This window comes from Neopelma chrysocephalum, unplaced genomic scaffold, assembly GCF_003984885.1.
Source record: "Neopelma chrysocephalum unplaced genomic scaffold, ASM398488v2 Primary Assembly neopelma1_165, whole genome shotgun sequence".
Lineage (NCBI taxonomy): Eukaryota > Metazoa > Chordata > Aves > Passeriformes > Pipridae > Neopelma > Neopelma chrysocephalum.
In genome coordinates, this window is record NW_020897827.1 from 150,887 (window position 1) to 170,215 (window position 19,329).

The 19,329-nt window shown below is 53.4% G+C and overlaps 2 protein-coding genes across 3 annotated transcripts in view; one reads left to right on the forward strand and one right to left on the reverse strand.

Annotated features, from left to right (window-relative positions):
• The window catches only part of WNT3 (Wnt family member 3), a 43,558-nt gene extending 34,515 nt beyond the window's left edge, over positions 1-9,043 (forward strand). Inside the window, exons 4-5 of the mRNA XM_027701688.1 lie at positions 7,041-7,306; positions 8,564-9,043. Of these exons, the coding sequence (XP_027557489.1) occupies positions 7,041-7,306; positions 8,564-9,043 (746 nt within the window). The remainder of the gene's footprint in view (positions 1-7,040; positions 7,307-8,563) is intronic.
• A 3,733-nt stretch (positions 9,044-12,776) lies between these two features.
• The window catches only part of NSF (N-ethylmaleimide sensitive factor, vesicle fusing ATPase), a 72,423-nt gene continuing 65,870 nt past the window's right edge, over positions 12,777-19,329 (reverse strand). The window contains exons 20-21 of one of the 2 annotated variants that reach the window (XM_027701686.1): positions 14,843-14,898; positions 12,777-14,262 (exon numbers count right to left, since the gene is read on the reverse strand). In XM_027701686.1, coding sequence (XP_027557487.1) covers positions 14,244-14,262; positions 14,843-14,898 — 75 coding nt within the window. In that variant the 3' untranslated portion in view covers positions 12,777-14,243. Of the gene's footprint in view, positions 14,463-14,842; positions 14,899-19,329 lie in introns of both variants that reach the window. The other variant, XM_027701687.1, reaches the window with a different exon arrangement.

Here is a 19,329-nt window from a genome sequence, read left to right on the forward strand (position 1 = left end):
TAATAAAAGCCTGTCCTAAATTTCAGCACTTAAAAGATCAGAAAGTTTTAATTTTTTTAAAAAAATTGTCATTAAAAAACTGCCATAAAAATTTTAAACACGTTCTGAAAGAACCGTTGGAGCACTGAAAATCTCACACCACCATTTCTGTCAGCATGAAAGCACTTAAAAATTGGATTTGGACCATCCTGCCAGTAATGAGCAAACTGAACTTTGAATTTATGAGGAATATTTTAAGATCCTTTGGGCTGCAGGGACTGGAGCAGAGCCTCCTGTGTGGACTTGCCTCGGCATTGCCACGCAGCCCAAGCTGACAAGGTAAAATATCACCCAAACTCTGAAACTCTTCTGACAGATGGAGGAAAAATTAGTGAGCACATTCGTTATCCAGCTTCCCCAGTCCCAGGCAGCACTGCCAGGCACCCCACTCCCAAAATGCATTTATTCTGGTGCCTCACTAACCTGTAAGTAGAGCAGTTAAAAATAAACAGTCTCATCTGCAAACAAGGACACATCAAAGCCCAGCCCAGCCCACGGTGGGGGTTATTTACATTTCTGAGCTGTGCTCGTGTCTTTTCTCTGCTGCCTGAAAAATTAATGAGCGGGGACAGGATGGGACTCACGTCATCTGTGCCAGTGAGGAACACAGGGAACCTTTGAGATTCCCAAAGTTTGCAGCGTGAGGAGTCACAGAGGAAACCAGAATCTTTTCAGCCCCGGCTTTGTCAGCTGAGGGAAGAGAGAATGTTGGTGATCAGACTGACAGGACTGTGCTGAGGGTGGGAGCAGCACTCCCTGCTGAGGGGCTGTGGGGAGGGGAGGGCACTCCTGGGCCTTCAGGGAATCATGGAATAGCCTGAGTGGGAAGGGACCTTTCAAAGAGCATCATGTCCAACACAGCATCACCTTCTCCCAAGCTGCTGCTCCAGCAACAACAGGAGTCAAGGAATCATGGAATGGTTTGGGTGGGAAGGGACCTTAAGGCCCAGCCAGTGCCATTCCCTGCCATGGGCAGGGACACCTCCCACCAGCCCAAATTGCTCCAAGCCCCTTCCAGCCTGGTCTTGGACACTTCCAGGGATCCAGGGACAGCCACAGCTTCTCTGGGCAACCTGTGTCAGGGCCTCCCCACCCTCCCAGGGAAGAATTCCTTCCCAATATCCATTCTCCCTGCCCTCTGGCAGTGGGAAGCCATTCCCCCTTGTCCTGTCAGTCCAGACCCTTGTTCAAAGGCAGACCCTTGTCCAGTTTCTTGGAGCTCCTTTAGGAGAGCCTCAAATCAAGAGTTTTGAGCCCAGAACCTGGATCTGAGCCCTGTGGCATCCCTGGGAACCTTTGCCATGTCCCCTGTCACTGATCTCCAGCACACACACAAGCAGACCCAAACCAGGAGGACAATCCCTGCTGCAGCTCACAATGTCATTAGGATTCCACAGCCATGGAATACTGAGCCCAAAGGACTTGGTGTCCCACCTGGGACAACTCCCTGGCTGAAATCACCCCTGAGGATCAGAGCAACATTTGGGGTAATGTCATCCTCTGCTCCCTCAGGTACATTGAGGCTGTTTTGGAGGAACTTCAGAGGTGCAGTTCTCACTACAACAGCATCAAAAATCACCTGTAATACAGCCTGGAAAGTCCTTTTAAAGGAGGTGCATTCATCACAGTGGCTTCCATTCCAGGAGAGCTTAGTCTGGAAAGCAATGCAGGTTCTGGGCACATCATCCAGGCTTTGAGCACTGGTGGCAGTGTGGGAGCACGGGGCTCCCCTTCCTGAGGTAACCATGGCATTCCTGCCCCCAGGCCTTCCCACAGCCTCCCATCCCATCCCCATCTAACTGTAAGGCTCTGACTCTCCTCCTGTATCTCCTGCACAGCCCTGAACAGCAAACACAGCCCAGTGAAAGCCCTGATGGGTTTTTGGGAGCCATTTGGGAGCTGCTCAACACCAACCCTGGCCGAGGCTCTGCCTTGATCGACCCAACTCCCTCCTACATCCCCTGCTCAGAATTCTCACTCACAGTGTTTGTGCCACAGGACGTGTGGCTGCCCAGGCTTTGCTTTCCTGAGGCCACTGGTTCTCTTCCTGCAAGGAAGGACAGGCTGGGAGAGCTGGGGCTGTTCAACTTGGAGAAGAGAAGGCTCCAGGGAGACCTTAGAGCCCCTTCCAGGGCTTAAAGGGGCTCCAAGAAAACTGGAGAGGGACTTGGGACAAGGGTATAATATAGTGACAGGACAAGGGGGAATGGCTTCCCACTGCCAGAGGGCAGGTTAGAAGAGATATTGGGAAGGAATCCTTCCCTGGGAGGGTGGGGAGGCCCTGGCACAGGTTGCCCAGAGAAGCTGTGGCTGCCCCTGGATCCCTGCAAGTGTCCAAGGCCAGGTTGGACAGGGCTTGGAGCAATTTGGGCTGGTGGAAGGTGTCCCTACCCATGGCAGGGGGTGGGACTGGATGGGCTTTAAGGTCCCTTCCAACCCAAACCATTCTGTGATTCTAAGTTTTCTCTTTTGCATGTCTTATTTTCTTACCTGGGCTATGAAAAAAAAAACAACAAAAAAACAAACAACCCAAACCAACCCCCGAACGTGGGGTAAGATCATGTTTTTACAAGCAAATTCCCCAGGATGATTTATACTGCAGGTGTGCAGTCTGGGACAGGGAGGGAGGAAAAACCTGCTTTCCCCCTCCCTCCTCTGCCTTTTCTTTGTGCAATAAGGTCAGTTCTTATCTAAAGTCAGTGGCTCCTCCAGCCAAGTCCTGCCCAAAGCCCGGGCTGAGCCAGGTGACCCTGCTCTGGGAGGGTGGGGAATGGCCATTCTCTGGGGGAGTGACAAACCCCGTGGTTTTGGGTAAAGCTGGTGCCCAGAATGAGCTGGTTGTGAGGGCAGGAGGCAGGAAGGCCCCACAGGCGTCTGGAGACCAAGTCCTGGGGGGAGAAGAGGTCTGGGAGCCGCAGGCAGGGCGGGATCGGCGGGAGCGGGCGCCGCAGGAGCGTGTGCAGGCTCACACACTTCCCCACGTCCCGAGGGCAGGGGGAGCCGCTCTGCCCCTGCCTCCTCACTCTGCTTCTCCAGGAAGATGCCACCGGTTCCCCGGGAAGATGCTCCCCATGGCCGGTCGGGCTGGAGCCGCCGGGAGCGGGGCAGTGCGGGGGAGGCGGCGGGGCCGCTGCCTTCGGGGGTCCTTGTGTGCTCGGCTAAGCCCCTGCCACGAGCTGTGAAAAGGCCCAGGACCCGCACCAAGATAACCCGTGGCTTTTCTCAGCCACGACACTCGCAGTCATTTGCATCTAAACAGGGGTGTGTGGGATCAGGGGCCGTCTTGATATAAACTCAGCAGCTTAAAGGGAGGGGGAGGGAAAGGAGAGAGAGGGAGAGAGAAAAATAAGCTTATACCGATGAGAAAGAGCTAAGCTTCCTCCCCTACTGTGAGGCAGGGCGAGCGATACCATCCGAACGCCGCAGTCGTTTCAAATCGCTGCCGCATTCACACGCCCTTGGGGCCATTCTGAGCCGGGGGCGGGGGGCCGGGGAGCGCCATCAATAGGGATTTCCCAGCCGGGCCGGCGGGATTGGAGGGTGACGGCAGGACAGGGGAACATTGCCCCGTTGCTACGAGGTGCTCCTGGGGAATGCCAGTGCTCTGTGCCGTGGGTACGCTGGCCGGCGGAAACATTCCGCATTATGCGGGTAATACAGTGTGACACGGCGGGAACAATGGCAAATTGAGTGTCCCAGCAGGTAACGGCCCGGCCGGGACACAGGCGCGGTGGTTGCACTGTCAAGGCGGCTCTAATCCTCCCTCGCCAGCCCCTCCCCTGGTTCTGGGAACGCTGCTCCCGCATTTCGTCTCTGGGAAATTCTCCCGGCTCCTCGCCCAGACCCAGGCGAGGATTTCAAGGCGAGGGGTTTGTGTTTGCAGCTCGCTGCCCCCCCCCCCGCCATCGCGGGGAGACACGGGGGTGCTGGGGGAGCCGGGGGAGCTGCGGGAGCCGTGAAGCTCCCGGGCCGCGCCTGTCCCGGCTCAGCTCCATCCCACCGTCCCCGCTCCCTTCCCGGACTTAAAGACGTACAAAATCTGCGGTGACCCTCCTTCCCATGACCCTCCTTGTGCCCATCCACACCCTCTGGATGGAACGCGAAGGCACATCAGCCAGGAGAGCAGCTCCTGTCTCCTCCCTGTCCCCTCCCTGTCCCGGTCCAGGGCCAGAAGGGCTCCCTGGCTCCTCTAATCTGATGTGCTTTGGATCACAGGCCACCCAAAGAGCCGTTGTCAGGCTGAGACACCCCAGGTGGTGCAGGGATCTTCAGCTGGTGGCCCACAGCTCCCAGTGGTCCCAGCATAAGCAGCTGGTGAAAGATACCCAAGGAAAACCTTGGTAGGTGGATCCCCGCTGGCACATCTGAGATGGGAAGGGCAAGGAGGGAAGAGTTTGAACTCAAAGAAAGGGAAAACCACAGCAGGGTCCCACCAGCACAGACAGGACTGAGCAGCCCTGGTTTGGGACCCCATTTGGCTGCAACAGAGCAGAGCTGTGGTTTCCACAGCTGGAACAACCCACAGCCACCTCCTTCCAGTGCTTGCACGGGCTGAAATCCGCCCAGCTCGGGGTGCCTGGGCTTTGGAAGCCAGACCCATCTCCCCAGAGAGACTGAAGCTGGAGAGAGAGACCTGCTGCAGGGGAGGGGTGCAGGGGGGATGGTCCATGGCTGTCCACGGCTCCTGCTGGGGAAGGAGGGGATGGGCTCCAAGGTCATTTTCCCAGCAGAAATTCCTGGCTTCATCCCACACCCACTGACTGTCCTGATCATCTGGTCACACCACACCCAGAGGCACTGGAACCCTCCTGCCCCCTGCCCAGGCACAGCAGCCCCTGAAAAATGGCCTTCAGCTCCTCCCTGTCTCCTGCACGTGGGGAGAGAGGTTGGATTGACTCCAACATCTGCTCTGGATTGAGAGAGCTGGAGTCTCCATCCTTCCAGGGTGGGGTGAAGCACCCCAGGGTCACTCCCCAGGGAGCTGTGGGTGTGCAGAGTGTGGCACAACTGGAGCCTCTGAGCCAAAAGGTGCCCAAGGGGGAAAGTTGAGACTGAGCCATTGACTGCTTGGGAGAGCCTGTGTTAGTGCAGCCACTGAGGCCAGCGGGCAAACTCCTCTTGATTTCAAAATGAGTAGGAAGAGCACAACGCTGCTCTAGGAAAAAATGTAGAAAATTGAAAAAATACCCAACCCAAACAACAGCCAGGTCACACTGCAGGAACTGCAGACATCCAAGGACCATCTGTGCTGAGCAGGGACAGCAGAGACCTCCCAGTCTGTGCCTGAAACAGGAGACACCTCTGAGTGCCCTGAGCTGTGGTGGGACGTGCTCTCCTCCAGCCCCAGTCAGCCCTCAGCTGAGGGAGAGTTGGATTCCTGGAAAGGGGAATCACTCCAGAGATGGGCAGCCAGGCTGGGGACTGTCATGGACAACATTTTACGGAAAGATTTAACAAAAAGGGCTCTTTGAGCACAGGAAAATGGCAGTTTTGCTCCCTGCAAGAACCATGGAGTAAACTCAGGGGCCATTAAAGATACTTGAAGGTGAAAGTCAATGTGAGCACGGGAACAAGGGATGTAACTTGGCTGGGCTTTAATCTGGGTTAAAAAATCCAAGTTCTCCAGCATCCTGCTTTCAAACCAGGGGAAGAGCCATCAGACAGCACCAGTGAAAAGACCAGCTCAGTTCAGAGCATGTCACAGCTTCTCCAACCACCTCCTGGAGGGTTAACTCACCGAGACAATGCAGGAAAATGCAGGAAATACCCTTTCAGTTTGACTGTGTTTTGTGCACTTATGGACAGAGGTCAGGGCTCCCAAACCCAGGACAATAAATTCACAGAACTCACAGTAGGAAAATGCCACCCAGGCAACACAAACTGCTGGGGACATCCCCGGGGGGCACTGTCACTGCTGCTGTCCCGAGTCCAGGTCAGGGCCCCATGGAATGTCCAGGGAAGGGGAGGCTTGAAGGTCACCCTGCCATGGCCACAGGTGGAAGAGGGGATGGACTGGGATGTTCCAGCTCAGCAAACCCACTGTACCCTCTTCATCTTCGCGTGGATTTTCTGTTTTGTCCCCACCACCTGTCCAGGTCTCTCTGTCCTGCTGGGACAGTTCCTCTCCCTCAGCACAGGGATCCCCCCACACTCCCATTCCCAGCCCCCATCCACCCAGGAATCCTGGGCACTTAATTTCACCCTTCCTTCAGCTTTCAGCACCTTTCAGGGCTTTCTCCAGCTTTGCTCCTTTGGGCCAAAATTCATTCACTGCAACTGTTCCCTGGAGCCTGGCAATGGTTCCAAAGAACCTTGAGTTTCATCTGCTTCCTGAGAGGAAAGTCCTGTTATCAAACCTGAGGATCCTGTGCAGGGCCAGGAGTTGGACTCCATGATCCCTGTGGGTCCCTTCCAGCCCAGCATGTTTTGTGACTCTGCTTTGGTTTCCTCCAGGATTGCTCAGTAACTAGTGAGCAACTTCACAGGCATCTGGAAGTTGGGGTTTATTATTTATTATTTATTTATCTCCACTAAAGAACAAGTCACATGTTGTTTATGTGACACATTTAACGGGAATAACCAGCTCTTGGGCTTTGTGCTGCCACAGTCTGCCCTGAATGATCTAAAACCTTTCTCAATGCCAATGAGCTTTGTCACCTTCCCTTGGACTAACCCCTGGCATGGAGCCCCTCCCTGGGTTCCAGGAACTCCCTTCTGAGGCCCCTCGAGCTCCCACTGATGTTTAGTTCACCCCTTGGCCCCTGTGCCAGATCAAATCCTGCACCAGCTCTATTTGGGAGAACCCCAAAGCTGGAATCCCACTCCTCTCCCTCCTCCTCCTCCTCCTGCAAGGGCGATTTCAGCTGGAAAACCCGCTCCGGAAAACATTCCTTACAACATCCACAAATTAACTTTTGGCTTTCCGGTGGGGTTTAGAAGCCGCTGAGGGAGGTTGGGAAGGACAAGGCTGCCCGTTAACCCCCGGCCCTGTGTGTTGGCAGCCACCCGGGAGTCGGCCTTCGTGCACGCCATCGCCTCGGCCGGGGTGGCCTTCGCCGTCACCCGCTCCTGCGCCGAGGGCACCTCCACCATCTGCGGCTGCGACTCCCACCACAAGGGGCCCCCCGGGGACGGCTGGAAGTGGGGGGGGTGCAGCGAGGACGCCGATTTCGGGGTGTTGGTGTCCCGGGAGTTCGCGGACGCGCGGGAGAACCGCCCGGACGCGCGCTCGGCCATGAACAGGCACAACAACGAGGCCGGGAGGACGGTGAGTGCCCGGGGAGGGGGGGCCGTGTCTGCAGGGGTGGCCCGGGGGGGCTCCTCCTGGTGCCACGGGACTGCAGTAATGCCCAGGCTGAGGCTTCCTAAGGTTGTTTCCCAGGGCCCAGCATTTCCACTCTCTCCAAACAGATTCACACTCCATCCAAACGTGCCTTGCTTGCGGCACACACATAGAATCATGGAATGGTTTGGGTTGGAAGGCACCTTAAAGACCATCCAGTTCCACCCCCTGCCATGGGCAGGGACACCTTCCACCAGCCCAGGTTGCTCCAAGCCCCGTCCAGCCTGGCCTGGGACACTTCCAGGGATGGGGCAGCCACAGCTTCTCTGGGCAACCTGAGAACATCTTCCAAGGCCACGTGTACAAACACAACTCAGCCAGGAGAGACCTCAGGTCAGCAGTGGATCAAGAGGATTTTCCTCCCAAGCTCCTCCTTTCTACATGTTCCCTGTTATAACATTGTCCCAGTGATTCCCTGGAGTAGATGATGGTTCTCAGTTCCTTCCAACTCAAATATTCTAGTCTAGTCTAGTCTAGTCTATTATTTCTATTTCTATTCTATTCCATTCCATTCCTGCTGTCAGCAGGTACCTGGGCCCTGCCTGCTCTGGGTCATTTGCAAACTCAGTCAGACCTTTCCAACAGTGCTTGAAGCAAACACTGACGTGGCTTTTCCACACCACAGCAGGCAGAGGTGGAAGGGTAGAAGGCTGACAGCTTCTGGTACAAAAAAACCCCACCAAACTGCAGTAATTTTAGCCAAAATCAGTGATTATTTTGCTCCACACAGAGGAGGTTTCTGGTAAAGAGATTTATGTCCATAGATTCACAATTTCATTACGTTCTAGTGCAAACTGTCAGACGTGGGCCATAAAGGAAGGGTCATCAGCAAAGAGAGGACAAGGGATCAGTCTCCATCCCCGAGGGTCAGAGACACCATCCAACCCCCCCTTCTCTGGGCTCTGACTGTGCACACACACAGGGCAGGGGAACCCCAGTGGAAGGACCAGACATTGGGAATAGATTAGATTAGACTAGAATAGATTACATTGGGTGGATGATTAGAGCAGCTGCCCACCTCATGTGTGATGCCTGTCTGGAGACATTTCTGGCCACCACAACTCATTCCCAACCAGCCCACACTTCCCAGGCCGAGCTCAGAGCAGTCATTTAAACCCAGGTGGCAAAGGCAGGGGATGGAAAGCAAACCCTGCTGCTGATCCTTGTTCTGTCCCCCCACAGACCATCCTGGACCACATGCACCTGAAGTGCAAGTGCCACGGGCTGTCGGGGAGCTGTGAGGTGAAGACCTGCTGGTGGGCCCAGCCCGATTTCCGGGCCATCGGGGACTTCCTGAAGGATAAATACGACAGCGCCTCGGAGATGGTGGTGGAAAAGCACCGGGAATCCCGGGGCTGGGTGGAAACTCTCAGGGCCAAGTACGCGCTTTTCAAGCCGCCCACGGAGCGGGACCTGGTCTACTACGAGAACTCGCCCAACTTCTGCGAGCCCAACCCCGAGACGGGCTCCTTTGGGACCAGGGACAGGACCTGCAACGTCACCTCCCACGGCATCGACGGCTGCGACCTGCTGTGCTGCGGCCGCGGCCACAACACCCGGACTGAGAAGCGCAAGGAGAAGTGTCACTGCATCTTCCACTGGTGCTGCTACGTCAGCTGCCAGGAGTGCACCCGCGTCTACGACGTCCACACCTGCAAGTAGGCCCGGGGAGGTGCCCACCCGTGGAGGTGCCCCAGGGCAGGGCCCAGGGGTGCAGCCCCCGTGGCCTCGCACTGCAGAGGACGGCACAGAACTGCTGGTGGCCCCGGCCCCTCACCCAGGTCGGGGCTGGCCTGGGGCTGCAGCTCGTTGGATCTGTGACTGCTGCTCCCGGGGGACAGGCAGGGACGGGGGAGCCCAAGCCAGGCCTGGCCACGGCAGGCAGAGCTGCCACAGCACACCCTGAGCTCTGCCCTAGGCCGGAGGTGCTGCCTGTGCAGACGCCGGTACAGGGGGCAGGTGGAAATGGGTTTTACACAGTGAGAGCTGAGCAGACACAGCTCCCCCACTGCTGTCCTGAGCTTGGCAGATGTGGTGGGGAAGAGGGAAGGAGGCAAAAGGAGGCAAATCCTCACACCAGCCCAGCTCCCTCCTGCCTGCTCCAAGGAGATGATGCTGGAGAACCAAACCTGTCCGAGCACACAGAGCCCACGGGTGGCCTCTCCTTCCCTCTCCCCTCTGCTCTCCCTGCTCCCCACAGCCCCACATCTCCTACAGTCCCCTGGGGAGGATGGCAGGAAGGCAGAGCCCAGAGCTGATCCTCCAGCACGTGGCCCAGGACGAGGGCAGGGCACAGGGCACTGCTGGCACCTCTCACAGGGCACACAGCCCATCCCAGCGCCCAGGGGTGGATCTCAAGGATCTGGGATCCACCAGATCCACACCTATTGACTAAGCATTCCCTGACATGACTTTATATCCCAGAGGGAGCTCAGGGATGCCTCTGGGGACAGGTGACCTGCCAGGTGAGCTGCTGCTCCAGCTCTGGATGTCAGTGACCCCGGGGAGACAGAGGCCACGGAGAGAGGGAATGTCTGTCCCAGCCCTCCCCATCAGACACGTGTGGTCCAACCACTGCATCCAGCAAGAGAGGTGAGGGAGACAGGGAAGGGAGACCTGCATCCCACAGCACAACCCCAGGCAGACCCTCCCCTTCCCACAGGATCTGCTGAGCTGTCAGTTGTCCATGAAGGCCCCACCAAGCACAGAGGCTCCAAACCATCAGCAGGGATTTGGGCCCCACCTCAGAGCAGGAGAACTGAGTCCCACCACTGCTCCCCAGGCCCCCTCCCCTCCCTGAGCACACCCCTCACTCTGGGCTCACCTTTTCAAGGGGTAACTGACCCTGCAAATCAAAAAACCAAGATTCCCTCTGTCCTGGGGGGCTCCAGGACCGACAGCCCTGGTCAAAGGCACTGCTCCCACAGCAGTGATCCCACAGGGAATCGTGGCCAGCCCATCCCAGCTGTGGCTGTTGCTCCACTCCCTCCTTTCTCCAAGGGAAGGAGCAGCACAAAGAGCAATAAAGGGGTGAGGGACCCTCCCAGGGGGCACAGAGAGGGCCCAGCCCTCACACCTGTGTGGGGACAACCAGAGCAAAATTCCAGGTCCTTCCTGGGCAGAGTGAGAGGAGCTCCTGGACTCACAGGGCCAGAGGAGCCTTCACTTCCAAAAAATAAAATCACAGAGAGTTCAAAAGCCCTCCCCACCCAGAGCCAAGCCGTCCTCTGATATGCATCTATTTAAAGTATATATTAAATTCCATGTCTGGAAAGACTCCCAGTACCCGACTTTAAACAAAATCCCCTTTTTGTTTGTTTTTTTAATCAAGAAAAGGTATTTAATATTAAATAGAACATTTATTGCCTTGTAATTATTTTACTGTAGCCAGGTATTCTAGCACTGAATGGAAGATCTTTTTCCATCAATCTGCTGTATCCAAAGTTTTGTATAAAGTTGTAGAGGTCGATTTTTTTTTATTTTATATTCAGAAAATTTCTCTTTTTATAAGCATTATTTATTATACAATGTATATACTTGAGTTAACTAAGATTATATATTATATAAATATATATATTTGGAGAAAAATATATTTCAACTTGCATTTTTTTGTGGTACACCATTAAAGAGAAGGTTTAAAAAATCAAAAACATGCACTTGCCAGCTTGTGTGGTTTGGGTCCTTCAGGTCCTGCTGAAGTGGTGGGTCATTATCCAGCTGCTTATGGGCAGGGGCAGTCATGGAATTATGGAATCACAGAGTGGTTTGGGTTGGAAGGGACCTTAAAGACCATCTAGTTCTTACACCCCACCATGGACAGGGATATGAATGCAAGACTACGATGGCAAAATGTAACCAACAAAGGAGATTTTATAGCTGAATGCTGAGCTTTTGGTTTAGGAAGTGCCATGAGCTGTGTGCACAACACAGCACAAAACCATGGAAACTTTAGGGTTGGAAAAGACCTTTAAGATCAAGTCCAACCATCCCCCAGCACTGCCAAGGCCACCACTGACCATGTCCCCAAGTGCCACATCCACGGGGCTTTTAAACCCCTCCAGGGATGGGGACTCCACCACTGCCCTGGGCAGCTGTGCCAGGGCTGGACAACCCTTTCCATCAAGAGATTTTCCCAATATCCAACCTGAGCCTCCCCTGGCACAGCTTGAGGCCGTTTCCTCTCATCCTGTCCCTTGTTCCTTGGGAGCAGAATCACCCAGCTCCCCCCTCCTGCCAGGGAGTTGCAAAGAGCCAGAAGATTAAATTAGTCTTAATGGATTTAAACAGGTTTTAGACTTCATACACTCCCCCATGTACCCCTAGGCTGTCACTGAATCACCTTCCAGTGGTTTGGACAGACCAAGATCCAAATTTCCTCACATAAAAACATCTTCTCTCCTGTCCAGGAATAATTTGTGGGAGTTTCTGCAGAGTCTCTTCCGTGTTAACCATGTTTTTAAGTGCACATGGTTTTTCCACAGCACTGGCCTCAAACACACCTGTCTGAGGGGTAAAAGCAAATATAAAATCCCTGTGTTCTTACCCTGCTCCCCAGTTTGCACACAAAGCCATCCCAGCTGCCTGGGCCACGTGCACAGACAGTGCCCACACCGGTGTCTCTGCCCCACAGCACCAGCAATGCCACCAGTCACCCCCAACACACATCCTGACATGCCAGAGAACCAAAAACCCTGACCCAGGGAGGGTTCTGGGCCTCACAGCTCTGGGGTTGGAGCTCTTTGTGTCTGCCCACCAGCCCAAGCCTTCCTCCACCCCACAGCATCCTCCCAAACCCATCCCAGCACCTGGAAATAATCTGTCCCTGGTTAAACAACTCCATTTCAGAGATGTTTCTGGAAGGTTCAAGATGAAACAGGGTAAGGAAGGGGATGAAGAACTGGGCCCTTACTGTTGAAAGCAATATTGTTTATATCTTACATGTTCAAGGCCTGTGCCAGGCAGAGCCCCAGAGAACACGCCGGTGGTGGGGAGGTGCTCCAGGAGCCCTTCCCTTGTGCCACCTGCAGAAACAGCTGGGATGGAGATCCTGGAATAGGCTGGAGTAGGTGGGATGTCACACCCAGCAGGTCACCCTGGTTTTCCAACAGAAACTTCTCCAAGTGTGACACAGCCACCTCACACACACACAGGGACATCCGTGGGCTCCTCAGCTCTGCAGGGCCCAGAAAGCTCCAGAATGGGCTGGACCAGAGACCTCTCAGCCAATTCCTTGGAGACCACGAGGGGTCACTCTGTCCAGGATGGGGGTAAATTCAATCCATCCACTTGTAGGCACCCCCTGAGCACCCCCTGGCCAGCAGCACCTGGGAACAGCTCTGCTCCTCCTCACACGCCTCAGCTTGACCAGCACCAGACACAGACAGCAGCCAGGGCATCACAAGGAGTTGTGCTTTTTATTGAATCCATTGAATGTGCAATTAAACCAGATATTTATTCATCAATATAGTTCTGGACAAAGACATGATAAGGTTTACAGCGTTTACTCTGAAATATAAGTTACTGTGTGCTGCTGTCACCCGGACTGGCAGAGGGGAGGGAGGAACAAATAAATCCACAAGGTCATACACAAAATGAGAGGGAACAGCCAGCACTGGGACTCACAAGGGCATCACAACACAACAGCACTGCCAGAGAACAGAGGGGGGTGGCTGGAACACCCCCACTGCTGTGAGCACACACTGAGGACAACAGTACCTGCACCTTGGGCCTGGAAGGACATGGAGCATCTCCTTCCCTGGACACCCCTCTGGTACCACTGCAAGCCCTTGCAGGGGCTCTGAGCAAGTTTAGGAAGCTACACACTGACTCACATCTGATAAATGGCTTTGATTTCATGCCCCACCACACTGAGGTATGTGCCATGAGCATCATTGAAGGAGTGGAGCCCCAGAACCAGGGGAGCCTCATGCAGCCACTGGCAGCATCTCACTGAGGCCACGTGGCTGTTGGGAAGGACCATGGAGCAAAGTTTGATACATTCCTTTATTTCAGTGCAAAAACATGGCAATGCACATCTCGTGCACCTGCAGAGCTTGGCTTCCTCTCTGTGTCCAAGAAGGAATTTCAACCTTTGGTAGTATGGCATGGAAATGGGATGTGAGGCTGGAGGACACCAAAGCTCCCACCTACGTGAGCTCAGGAAGAGCTGGAAGCTGGAACCAGCATCTCTAAAACTGTTGTTGAATTAACAACAAGCTTTTGATGCCTTAAATACTGGATTTGGAAATTTCCTCTACTCTGATCAACATCTCCCTGCCCTCTTCCCGTCCCCAGTGCCACTGGCAGTGTCTCATGGGGCCCCAAAATATCTGGATATAAATAAAGCAGGTGCAGCACCCAGGCAGTCCTGGAGCTGGACTGCTGTGGGCACTGCCTGTGGGGTGTGGGTCTGGCTCAGAGTTCAGTGAGGGATGGGATGACACCACAAGAAAGCCTCCACCTGACCAGGATATGACAGAGCAGTGCTGCAGTGTCCCTTCACCAGACTGGCAGCTTTACTAGGAGTCAGGATCTCTTTGCCACTGCAGGAATGCTGGACACAAGTGAGCATTGGCTTCAAACTCCCAGGACATTCCCCCATGCTCAAATCAAAGGATGCAGCCTGGCTGCACAGAGACAGAAGCACAGTGTTCTAGGAGACACTTCCACATGACATCAGAATATTAAAGACAAAGAATAAAGATACTGTATTGCACTAAACATGCAGATTCCACATGGGGCTCTGGGAAATGGGGAGCATTTCACTTTGTCCAGTGTGTTGAGCACAGAAGAGTAAAGATCCCAGTGTATTTTCTCCAGGTTGGTCGCTTTTCCAGCTGTTGATCTTGCACTTGGTCCACCTTCAGTCTAGGGTAGGAACTCTTGCAAAAGAAGCCAAATCCATCAGGAAAGCATCATGCACATGTATAAAGCATCAAGCACACACTGGAACCCACTCACATGTAGCCAGGATAGATAGTGGTGTGAGCTGCCCCAGCACAGGTACTGCCCTACATGTATTAGAAAGTCATTCTCTAGGAGATGCCACTGTCCCACTGGGCTCAACTACTCCCTGTGGCACCTACAGGGAAAGAGTAGGACATCCTTCTCTCAGACAGGAGACACAAGAAATCAAAGTTCCAGATTTCAGACAAACAGCTGGATTTTAACTCAAGAAGAACCTCTTCTGATTTACTTCAGTTAACTGTGGCCCAGTATCTCATGGAAACTTTAAATCAAGGGTGAATTAAGACAGGTAGAGAATTCAGACATGCAAGTTCTCAGCTCCTTCACACCTCCCCCCTCCCAAAGTGCTGTAAGAACAGATCTGACACAGCTCTGAAAACACAGAGGGGCCAACAATGAGAGCAGATACCCCAGCACTGCAGGTTCCCCTCAGAGATGCTCATTTCTGAGCAGAAAAGAGAATTTTAAACAATGCTTTAAACTAGAAGTACTTACGTTCCTTCTTCTCTCAGAAGAGCCAAGAACTTTTTCACCCGATACTCAGGATCCATCTAAACACAAACAAACAGGTCCCATTAGTGCTGGGGCACGGGATTGTTGGTCCTCCCATGGAAGGACTTGAGGGAAGTCTTCCCTAGATTTGCACCAAAATATACACTGAGTGAGGACTACAAACATTTGGACATCAGAAGCTGTTGGTTCTCAGAATCTTTGTGCTGTATTGTACCAGTTCCTGTGTCCTAGAAACTCCAACCTGTGTCCCCTCTGCAACCTGCACTGACATCCTGGATCTTTAACACACGGGGACGACCCAGGGGATTCATTCTGGAAACATCCAGTACATGGATCTAGGCAGCTGACTGGTTGTGAGATCCCCAGCTCTGTCACCCACTTGGCAATAAACAGGCAAGTCTCTACTAAAACATAAAACTGGGACTTCTCCCTGGAGGAGGGAAGCAAAGTGTCACCTGTGCCCTGACCTCCCACCAGCGAGGCCAAGCACAGGCTCCACAACTCCCCCACCAGGTTTTCCATCCCCAAAGGAAAATTTCTTCTGATTCCAGGTGTGAAGAAGCCATCCATTTAAACCCCTGACTGCTGCAATGGAGGGGAGAAAACAAATGCTAACCCAGCTCAGGAGAAAATAAATCCTAACCCAACATCAGTGTCCCCAGCGATGCAGGCAGGGGACAGAGCCGGGGAGAATTTCTGCTTTGTGCTAAGAAAAGCCTGAAAATGTAAAACTTCCCAGTGCTGTGAGATGTGTCAGCAAGGCCAGGACCTCACTGCCAACTGCTGAGCTACTTTTAGATCAGAAAAATAAATTCACTGAAACAAGATTTAAAGGAACTTGCTGAGGCTCTCTGAGTTATTCAGGTGGGTTTAACATGCAAAGGAAGGTTGGTGATGGTCAGGTCCTGGCAGAGATGAAAGGCCACCCCCCACCTGACACAGTGCTTGGAATGTGGAATTCCCAGGGACTGAGGGGACTGTGGCACCACATAGCTGGTGACCACAGAGGGTGTCTGCAGTGTCCCTCTGGCCTAAATCTTCTCCACAATCTCTCCCAGTTGACACGAGGCTACAAGGGAAAGCTCATCTGTCACTACACCAGTTCTCCCATTTCCAGGTGTGGATGTGGCCCTTGGGGACATGGCTCAGTGGTGGCCTTGGCAGTGCTGGGGGAACAGTTGGACTCGAGGATCTCAGAGGGCTTTTCCAACCTCAAGGATTCTGTGATTCCATCAGAAAGGCTGGAGGCACCCTGAACACTGGTTACCTGGATGTCCCCTTTCTCTGGGGGCATTCACAGGTTCAATCCACCCTACAAGACTCAGCATGTTCTGTTAAAAACCCAACATGATCCAACACAGTTCTGTACAAACAAATATCTTCTTTTCATCCTTAGAAAACCTGTACTAAAGCCACCAGCTGAAATTCAAACTTGCCAAGGCCAGAGTTCTGCTTCCCACATTGAAGATGCTGAAGTGGCCATGGCAAGACACTGTGTCCATAACCTGCACCGACTCCTGGGGAGGAACAGCATTTTCCTGCAGACACAGCACCTTGTCCAAAAGACTAAAGCAGGCAGCTGAAAGGTCACAAAGACTCCAACTGGACCAAACTGCTTATTAACAATGCAGGCACAAACCCCAGAGGCTGATCTGCCTGGGAAGGAGTCGGTGGAGTGCAGAGGAAGCAGATTCCAGACTCTTGGACAGACCCTCTGGTGCCCTGTGAAAGGGGAAATGCTGCTGCCAAAGTGGGTGGGACATTTTCCAGACCACCACAGGGACTGACCCTGTGACAGAGCTCAGACAGGTGAAAGGACATGGATGCTCCTTCCTGGGCAATGCAGCACCCCCAGGACATGCCCAGGAGCCCTCAGGAAACAAAGGAACTGAAGGGACTTTGTTAACCTTCAATCCAGGGAAGGAGATCCTGCACTAAGCTGCGACATTCCTGCTGGGAGTGCAGTGCTCCTGAAAACCTGCCATAAACCCCAAACTTTCAGCACATCCAGGTAGAGCATTTGCTTTAAAGTAAATCAGGCAATATTACAGGATGATCTTTCAAAACAAGTTCCCATCTCAGTTAAGATACATAAAAGACAAACAGCTTAGATTAAGTTTTATTTATGCTGATTAAGTTTTGTTTATGCTAAACAGAAGTTACCAAATCAGGAAACCCTGGAGGTGCCAAAAGGGGCTTTCTGGAACAGTGCCTGGCTCATCCAGGTTCCTGCTCCATGGAGGAGAGCCTTTGGGTTTGGGAGTGCTGCCAGCAAAGTCCAAGAGCAACGTCAGGCAGGGAAGGGACACAGGAGGAACCAGATCTGGAAAGAGCAGGTGTCCAGCAGCACCCAGGGCAGAGTGAAGGCACCCAGAGCACTGTGAGGGGCCCTGTGCTGCAGCCAGGGCCACTCCAAACTAAACTCCTCTGGATTCTCATGGGAAATCCTGTGTGTATCCACGGATCAAAGGCCTCCATTTGAAAAAGAACATCATCAGGACACTCAGTGTACACAGGATGGCCAAACATGGGACACTAAACACGAGCAGCTGGACATTAAAGAAGGGCAGGAACAGCAGTAAACAGAGTGTGAGCGGAATGAAGCTGCCAGAAAGTGTGGGGTTACACAGCTCATAAACATCCCACCCAAGGCACCAGAGCAGTGCAGGCACGCCAAGAAAGGATTTTGATATTGAGGGTCTGGTTCAGTGTGATTTTAGTCTGAAATAGGCTGGAAGTCATTGACCAGCTTAGGAATCCCTACAGAGAGCTCAGGGTGGGTTCACTGCTCTAACAGAACAAAACCCACTGTTAAATTCAGAGAAAGACACTATATACACATTTTTTACAAAGAATTCATTCACCATGGCATCTAAACAGCTGAATTCTGAGAAATTTCATCCATCAGTTGGAATTTTTAAGAGATTTCAGATTCAAATTTCTTTCTAAAAAGCTGTGCTCCAGCTCAGTGAAAGAAGGAACCAGTCCTGGACTGGTGCAACTGTGCTTTCCTGTAACACCCAGGCAGATCAGAGCTCCCTGTGGGCTCCAGTGCCCTCAGCCCCAGTGCTGTGTGTGCAGGGAGAGCCTGCCCTGCTCTCCTGTATTTATAGCAGTTCAGCAGACGGAGTCATGGAAACACCTCAGACCTTTTGGAGCAGAACTTGTTCATATTTAGCTCCCATATGCTGTTGCCTCTGCTGTTACACAACCACCTGCACTGGGTGTAACAGCACAAACCACCTTCCTGCCAACCCTCCCCAGCAAAGGAGACCATCAGTGGCTCTGTGGGCAGGGGCAGCAATTCATGGGACACTTGTTAGTGCGTCACAAAGGGCAGAGCCACAGCTCTGTCTGTCTTCTCCCAGCCTGGCTGGTCATGGACTCACTCACAAAACACTGGTCTGGTTAAAAAATTAATGCACCAGATCAGTTTAGCTGCCCAGCCCAGGGCAGCACTATGGACAACACAGGTCACAGAATCACACAATATCCTGAGCTGGGAGGGACCCACAAGGACCATCCAGTCCAACCCCTGGCCCTGCACAGACACCCCAACAATCCCACCCTGTCCCTCAGAGCGTTGTCCAAACCCTCCTGGAGCTCTGGCAGCCTTGGGGCTGTGCCCACTGCCCTGGGGAGCCTGGGCAGTGCCAACCACCCTCTGGGGGAAGAACCTTTCCCTGAGATCCAACCTGACCCTCCCTGACACAGCTCCAGCCGTTCCCCAGGTCCTGTCCCTGGTCACAGGGAGCAGAGATTGGAGCTGCCCCTCCAGACCCCTCAGGAGGAGCTGCAGATCCCAGTGAGGTCTGACCTCAGTCTGCTCTTCTCCACCTCAACGAGCCAAGTGACCTCAGACACTCCTTGCATGGCCCCTCCAGACCTTTCACCATCCTGTGTCCCTCCTTTGGACACTCTCTAATACCTTTATATCCTTCTGATACTGTGGCACCGAAGTGCCCTCAGGACTCGAGCAGAGGCCACCCCAGCAGAGCAGAGCAGAGCAGAGCAGAGCAGAGCAGAGCAGAGAGTGCAGCCACAGGGCCAGGCTGGGGACAGGGCTGGGGTCAGCATTCCCACCCACCTCCCAGTTCAGAACTGCCCATCATTTACAGAACCTTCTCCTTCAGCTTTGAAAACAACCGGCACTGAAGGTCAAACCAGCACCAGAACACATCCTGTGGCAGAAGAAGGGCTCTATTGTCAGGGCTGAGGGGATGGGGCAGAGCCCGGCAGCCCCCCAAGGCCAGCACCCCTCAAACACAGTTAATACATGTGAGCAATGACTTACTGACTTGCCTGTAGGTATGGAATTAAAAGCCAAGGAAGAAGAGGAAAAAGTAATCTAGATAAATGACTTTATTCCCTGAGGTGACATCCAGTCAGAGCAGATCCTCAGCGCTGAGCAAGTTTTAACAGAATTGGGAGCAGTGAACAGAGGGGGACATGACTTATCTGCTGGGAAC